Below are 8,695 nucleotides of genomic sequence, written 5' to 3' on the forward strand. Positions count from 1 at the left end.
TCTTTCCCTCAAAAAAATAATTTGTGCTTAATCTAAAAGGATTTTTAAAAACAAAGCCTACCATCTTTGCAGGTCTTTCCATTCTCAAGAAGTTTCACACCAGTGGGACATGCACACTGATAAGAGGGCTTGGTAGGAGACATCAAACACAAGTGGGAGCAGCCACCATTATTAATTCCACATGGGTTTGTAGCTGTTAAACATAAATCACACAGATTAATGCTTCTGATAACGAATGACCTCATCTCATGTGTTAAGACACATACAGCATTTGAGTGGTAGAATCAGTGGCAGCAACACAGATTAAAGAAGGAAATGCTGAACACAGAACAAGAAAAAATTAACTACAAGTGTTGAGTAGTGGGGGTATTTATAGTACCAAAATTCATGGATGTTGAATGTTTCCTTTCTTGAGGAAGCAGCTCTAAACAAGAGACTTGTTTCAGCTCTGCCCTTCTCATTTTCACAAACTATTCAGTTTGTTGGTGCTGAATACATAGTGGTGGTATGTAAAAACCAAAATGCAAACACAGTAAATTAACACAATGGTTAAGACAGTGGTTATTACACAGAGCTAGTATTGCTTAATATAATCTGCCAAGTTAACACTGCTTTCCATTCAGGAACTACTTCTTGGAAAAAAAAAAAAAAGCCATGTTGCCTAAAGTTATGGCACATGAAACAGAAAAGGGAATAACACAGGATAAATGTTGCAGGCAGAAAATAAGAAAGAGATGGTTTTTGCACTTAAAAAACAATGTAGAGAATATTTAGTTTCTCTCTGGGTCTCTCCCGAATCTCTGCATTGGAAAAATTGCATCATGACGTGAGTGAAGCCACCCACCATCACGCCAAAAGACTAATTAAAATTTTTGCAAATCAGTGCCAACTTGAAGTTAAAAAAAAAGAAAGCAAGACAGCTTACCATTTGGCTGCCTCTTTTGGCTGAAAGCATGGATATCCATGGGAGAGAAGATGTTGGAATGTATTTCACGCAGGTCCTCCCCGGAGTACTTGCTGCAGGCCAAGATTGAATGTGTGTTCCAGTCAGTCCAGTACAACGTGTCCCCAAACAGCGTCAAAGCAAAAGGATGTGGAAGGGAGCCTTTAACCACTGCTTGCCTAAGAGAGCACAGGGAAGAAAATGAACTCTCAAACACAATTCTTGCTATGCTTTTCCTTGAAAGTAGCTTTTGTGAAAAGAGGTTTTACAGTGCAAGTACTGTTGACCAAAACTTCTGTATTCATTTATGGGGAACAAATATAGTGCACCCAGTTTGGGGAATAATATGGGGGAACAACATAGGAGTCCTATTTCCAGGCTGCCTACTGATGCATAAACAGCCAAGAGGTCCCAACTGAAATCCCTACTTGGGTCTGTGGCTATTTCTTAGCACCCTTTCAACACTCAGTACCTGTGGGGCTCTAAGACACCATGCACCATTCTGGAGAACACCGGCCGATTTTATGTAACTCTGACCACTGCTTGCTGATTTATGACATCCATAATTTTCAGTCTCAGCAGATTTCAAACTGAGACTGCATTCGGTCAATTAGAAGTCCATCTACCTCTTCCAGTTTCACTCTTTAGACCCACTGAAAATATACTCTAATGGCAAATAGTTCAACTGTAAAGAAATCTTTAAAGTTTCATGACTCATTATTATGATAATTATTAAGCTATTGTTTTTGTTATAAGCAGTGCTATTAAACAGAGTTCTACTGATCTGCCATGGCAATGGTATAATTTCTGAGCAAACTGGGTCACCACCTGTCTCCAGATTCATAAACAAAATTAAAGAGTATACTCACATATTTTATGTATATATACAAACACATGCTCATTAGCCATCACAAAAATGCAGCACAAACATTACTGAAGACAGTTTTTCCAGGTTCTTGGGATGTAGAAACTAATTATCTGTACCCCAGTTCCTCAGAACTGGAATTACGTAGCTGAATTTTTTTATTCAGCATCACAGACAAACTCAGGATGGAGATGGATGATGACTCTGGAAGTCATCTGAACCAACACCCTGCTCAAAGCAGGGCCACAAAAATAGCATTTACACAAGTGCTTCTTCCCACCTCCTTTCTTCTTAACTCTGTGGGTGCACATATGCTCCCAACTAAGCAAGCACCCACTGAACTGTGGAGATCCTCATCCCTCTTCTGGACTGAAAGCAGCAAGGATTGACCCCACAGCTCTACTACTCCTTCTATATAGGGTACACTATGAACATCAGGCACCCAATTTTCTTCTTGCAGGGAAGACAGACATTATCTGTACATTTACAGAGGAAATATCCCCACACTGTATGCATCACTATGCAGAGCTCAGGAAATGAAGTGGTGTAGTAGGGGACAAAACCACTCTTATTTTCCAAATATTTTCTGTTAAAATATAACAGAAGAGTATATTAAAGCAAGAAACTTGAAGGTGTCTTCTGCCAATGACTCTGAGTACAAAGAGACTGCAGTCATTACTGCTCTTTCACCCTAGCTTCTGAAAAGATGCAGTCTTTAAAGCTTCTATTTTTTTTTCTGCTCCTGAGAAAAACACATACTTCTCCTTACTTGTCACTCTAGTGTTCCAATTCTACACTAAATAAAATTCTCTATTTCTGATATTTTGCACTCAAAAGTAGGACATATTCTATTTTCTTTCTTATCTCTGTCTGGAGTCAGGTATATATTTGCTTCTAATTAAATGCACCAACTAAGCATCTTACAAAAAACTACTGTAATACAATTTACAGCTGAAATCTACCAGCCAAACAGTGAAGCCAGAGTGACACAACACACTTTTGTATCAAGAATAAAGGCATTCTAATTCTGTAAATGTTTCTACCAACCCCACCCCCAAACCATAAATGCCTTCAATATTTGAATAATTTTAGTTTATAGCAGGCTTGGAGACTAAGTCTTTATGACAAATTTATGACATTTGTCATGACACAGAAGTAATACAAGTCCAAAGCTCTAACTACACATAAGCAGACCACCAAAGACAGCATTCCTATACACAAGGGAAGCCTTATTTTTCTAAAGCATTCTGAATCTTCTTGCAATTCATTTTATTAAAAAACAACAACATAAACAGAAACAAACAAAAAAAACCCCAAAACCAACGATTGAAAAAACCCAACAAAACCACAACACAAAAAACAAACCAACACCAGAGTATTTTTAAATGCCATTAGTTCCCACCATTTCAGGGGGAAATACATCAATAGATACTGTTAGACATGCCCAACTTATGGACAGCCATCTATTCATATGACAATACATAAGGTGAACTGTGAGCCTTATGTAAGGTGGCCTTTATTTGGAGAGATTCAAGAGCACCTCATTTGACTGCAGTCAGCCGCAGCCTTGAAGTGATTATTCTTAAACTTGTATAATTTCTCTCAGACAACATAAGGTGCCATCACAGGAAAACATCTTTGAGCCCAAATACAACAGCATGTATTTCTTGCATCTCATGAAGATGAGTATGTCAGTAACAAAAGTCCATACCCCTTGATTCCAGGAAACCATCACAAGGTGATAGCTCACTTCCAAGCAGCAAAACCAGCAGGGCTTTTTTCCCCTCCAAACATATTTCACAGGCCACATCAGTAACCTTGCTGAATGGCAGCTGCACAGCGTGTGTCAGCACAGAAGCAGTGGCTGAGTGGTGCTAAAGAAGCATCCACAGCCTAATGAGGAGTGGCAGGAAAAGGCTTGAGAACCAAGATGCAGGAAAAGGAATGGGAGAGGGAGCAAGAAACGTTATTCTGATGACTGCCAGGAAGTAGTTATGCTTCAGTGTGATCCGCATTCAGAGCTCTGGTTTTGGCAGGTGAGAAGAGGGGTCTCAACCCCTCTGCCTTGACTGATTATTAAATATGCCTGGGTGAAGGAAGGGGACCAGAACACCACCCACAGCACGCAACTGCTGCACACAGCTGACAGGAGCAGGCACTTCCCACATATAGGGTGTTCCACAAGCACCCACGTGGGGTCAGGGAGCAGTCAGGTCTCTGCATTTCTGGCCTTGCTAATAAAGCCACCAACTCTACATTATAAGCCGAGACTAGACTGGAACAAGTGATACAACAGCAAAGCACTCCATTCTATTATCCTTCACTAAGCTCTTCAGTTCCTTCAAACTGCTGTACTCATATCCTTAGTCTTGTTAAAAAGACACCAGATGATGATAAAGTGAGACATGAGGATAAGGAGTAATATTATTCATTCAGGAGACACCTCTAGGGCTTCGGCAACATGCAAAATGGCTACATGTTACAGGGCACTAAGCACACGCTGACTTTTTGCCAGGAATACAATCACACAAGTTTGCCTTAAAATTCCTGATGGCAATTGACATTTAAAATATCACCATCTCAAACTTTGTTTAGTTGGCTGGGAAGGAAATACAAAACTGGAGAACACTGAAGGAAGGTAGGAAGACAAAAAAAGGAGAGAAAAGGAGCAGTTTCCACAGAAATGAAATGCAATCTCTGCTGTGTATCACTGTTTCCTAAATACAACTATTTATAGTATCTTAATGGTAATCAGAGATGTAAAAACTTATTCTAGTAAAGAGATTTCTACTGCCTGAGGAAAATGTAGATCCAATTTAAATATATTCACCTTTGTTCTATTCTTATTCTTTTAGAGGCCTGTGAAATACTTTATAAAGATAAAGAAAAAATTGAACATACAATAAACAAGGTAAAGTAGGCATTACAAAAGGGACTACTGAGGTCTGAAATGGAACACGTATGAAAATTCGTAGTTTTACACTAACAGTGACAAAAAGCTCCTGCTTCAAGACACTATGCATTTCAGATAAAGAATAAACTTGCTTGAAATAAAAATTCAAGTTTGCAAAAAAGATCAAAATTAATTTAATATCCTTTATCACAACACTGATTTCCTCAGGCTGCCCTTATTTCACCTAATACTAGAATTCAAAACCAAAGCTAGATTATATCTATGAAATTTAAGAATTCTCCACATCAAAAGAAATTAAAATATTATCAGTATTACTATTTTCCCCCATGAATCTTAACAGAATGTTTTCTATGCAACCATAATAGCATTTCTCCATAAAAATAAGCAAACAGTTTCCATTAACGAAATTCCTTCTATTCCAGTTCATCACATTTCTCTAATTTAAGAAACTGATCAGAACACCTGCATAAAACCTGACTTCCTTAGACCTCCTGGCCTGTATGTCTCTAAATCTTTAACATTCCAGCTTCAGATTAGCAAAATTACTTTCACATCACCTTTGAGGCTGCCTGTGCTCAATCTCCAGGCCAGGGTCCAATAATTTTCATGTTTATTTGTTCAGTTCATGCCTCTGTAGCATCCTGTACCTATTACCATAGAATTGTAGAATGATTTGGGTTGCAAAGCATCTAGTTGATCATCTAATTCCAATCCCCCTGAACGGGCAGGGACACCTTCCACTAGACCAGGTTGCTCAAAGCCCTGAAACCATCTCCTAAACTATCCAAAAGAGAATAAAAATCTACTGTTGCATCAAAAGTCTTTGCAATCCCATTTAAAATCCCTGTGAATACTGGGGAAAAAAAAAAAAAAGGTAATTAATCTTAATATTTCATATTTAGTGCTATGGCAAAATTTACCATATTGGTATCCAATAACAATACAATATTAAGAGCTGGACATTCCTTCCAACTAGAGTCTGTATATTGTTGAAAAAGTATTTAAGGGATGGTCTTGTCTGCATTTACTGAATTTTAATTTATTTTCCTTCTTATGCTATGCCAGATCAACTTTCAGTTAAAGATACCTGAGGGTTACATTCTTACCACTTATTTTCTTGTGGGTTTTTTTTTTCCTCCCCCACTTGGTACAAGAAAAACAAAACAAAGTTGTTATGCTGCAATTACTGTCATATCTTCCTTCACGAATTATTAAAAATGTAAAGATCCATCTTCTGAACCTTACTTTTAGTGCTCATCAGGTTCAAGAAAGCATGTAACAGACAGGCTTGCATGAAGCAAATGATGTTTTGCACAAAACATTTATCTCCATCTACAGATTACTTTATGCCTAAGCATCCATAAAGTCACAAGAATTACACAGCTCTGACTTGTAACAATACATTAGAAAGTGGTAAAAGCACTTATCAGTCCCTAACACTACCAGATGAAGCAGGATGGAAAACCAACTAACTGTATAACACCGCACCACACCAAAGATGCCACATGGAGGACAGGGAGCTCTGGCTTCCTCGGAAGCTTGCAAGGTTTCCTCTCTTGCCAACCTAACAAAAACATTTACCAAGCAAACTTGGAAAATTAAGCTGGATTTTTACCATGAATGCTTATTCAAATATTTCCTATCAGAATACAAGCTTGGTTCTAATTACCTGAGAAAGTAAACAGAAAACTTAACTTGTGGGATATAATACTGTCTTTTAAAACCAAAATATTTTCTCTTTTGCTACTTTGTTAAGCCATGATTGCTGTTTCTACAAAATATATATAACTAATAACAAGTATAACAATGACATTTTAATTTCCACCTTGAATGAAAGTTTGAAAAAAGTCAGTCAGAAACAAAACCATGGTTGAGAAATTAAATCATTCTGTGAGCCATTTGTCAGGCAAACTATCATGACATGCAGTACAGATGAAAAGCCTCTGGCAAGAAGGAAGGAGATTAGGAAGCTAGCAAGAGATGATAGAGTTTAGAAGGAAGATGCACCAGTAGATCCACTGACTGCAGAATGGTCTGTGTGCATCCTAACTGAACCTGCACTTCCTCTGCATTCAGCAGGGCTGTGATTCTGAATTAATTCTGTGTTTGTCACCTCAGGTCTTAGAAGCAGTATTGATGAACTACTCCACTGATCCACCTGGGCTAATCACCCTGTACTACGTATTTTTATTTAAATTCTAGAAATATGCAGACACCTGTGACCTCCTGACTAACTACATACACAATGTATGTGTATTGCACACAGTCAACTGCAAATGTTTTGAAGCTCCACCTTTCCAGCATTTCATTTCAGAAGCACCTTGGGCAGAATTAAGAAATTCACCCTAGTTCTTTGTCCAAATAGTCTAATTAATTCTGCTTATGTACGCTTCTCTAGTAGTTTCAATTAGGGCACTACTTGTCTTTTGCGCTGGCCTACAATGTGTTGGTGAGGTACTGAAACAAGGTTTTCCTCTTCATTGCTTAAGGTTATTAAGCACTGTACCTTACAGAAATATACACAAATATATATATACAGAATCCAGTATTTTTTACCTTGTACATATCATATATTGTACACATGATATTCTAATAATGAAAAATAAACTCCTCTAAAAGCAGGGACACTATTTTTAGTGTTTCATCAAATCTGCAACTAATCATCTGGCAGGCAGACATGAGCCGATGCTTGAAAACAGAAACTAGAAAAATCAATGCTCGAGTGTAAACTTAAGATATTCACCTCCTCTCAAGAGCTTCCCAGCTTTCTGACAGTTGCTGAAAGTATGTTTTCTTACAGTGGCCTCAAAACCCATCTCATTAGCACCAACACTTCCTGGGGGACCTTGTAAGTGCATTTCCCTTCAGCCAGTAACGTGTTAACTTATTAATTAGAACTGCTGCTGCAGGCTAAAGGAAGAGAAAATTAATTCAAGAGCTGCCTTAGCAGGCCAACCTATCTCGGGTACTCTACTCACAGGAGAGCTGTCTGCAATTCAGTTTTGTTTAATTAGTCCCACAAAAAGCAACTGTTCACTCTGATAAGAGTGAGGCGAGAGCTGCAAAAAACCAAAATCGTATCTTGTATGCACCAATTTAATTTTTTAATTATTACATTCTGACATGAAAAACTGCTCCTTCCTTTCTCTTGCTGGCAAACCAAGGGCATCAGTCATCAACTTGTCTGCTCTCTTTATTCTAATGAGTCCATCACTAGAGTAGCTTAGGCTAGTAAATTCCAGGGCTAGCAGGTAGCAAATGATACATCATCCCCATAAAATTTACTGTAGTTTTTCTCATTAATTTACGATTTTATCACATATTTACTGAGTGTTACTGCCAGCACTGTCATACTGCTTACTAGTTTTGGTGCAGAGGCTCATCAGCTCCAAAAGGAGCTTATCCAGGCCCCATCCAAAGAGGTGACAAAAAAATATGTTAAAATTAAAAAATAAAATAAAATCAAGGCCTCCTTTGTTTCTCCCCCAGCACATTCCTCCCACCTGTCTACTGTACTCTTCCACTATTCAAACCCCTGTGAGCAAAAACCAAAGCATCCATGCATATCAATATCCTTCTCTCACACATAAATCTTTAAATTTTAATTCTTGTGTAGTGCCAGGTATATAGATGTGATAGACAACAAAGACAAATGAGGTAATGGATTTCTTACAGATTTAGATATATGCCAAGAATGTTTCCTTTCATTCATTCCAAGTTTTAGACCACTGCGTTCTGAACCTCAGCACTTTAACACTATCGGTGACACTAATTAAAATATTTTCCTATTTATGCTGTATTCTCTTTCACCATTCAAACCACAAAAGCAGTTTTCTTGGAACCATTTGAAATTCTTTTTTGATTTAAAGATGTTAGTTCTTGCTTGCTATTTCTCACTTCCCTTAAAGCAATTAAAACTCATGTCATCCTGCTTTACATGAAGCTTTCACAATCCCACTTTTCTGCTATAGAC

The 8,695-nt window shown here is 38.0% G+C and overlaps 1 protein-coding gene across 1 annotated transcript in view; it reads right to left on the reverse strand.

The window, feature by feature from the left end:
• LRP6 (low density lipoprotein receptor-related protein 6) overlaps positions 1–8,695 on the reverse strand; it is a 106,531-nt gene that overhangs the window by 59,903 nt on the left and 37,933 nt on the right. The window contains 2 exon segments of the mRNA XM_010002976.1: positions 62–193; positions 926–1,122. Coding sequence (XP_010001278.1) covers positions 62–193; positions 926–1,122 — 329 coding nt within the window.

This window comes from Chaetura pelagica, unplaced genomic scaffold (genome assembly GCF_000747805.2).
Source record: "Chaetura pelagica isolate M959 unplaced genomic scaffold, ChaPel_1.0 scaffold117, whole genome shotgun sequence".
Taxonomy (NCBI): domain Eukaryota; kingdom Metazoa; phylum Chordata; class Aves; order Apodiformes; family Apodidae; genus Chaetura; species Chaetura pelagica.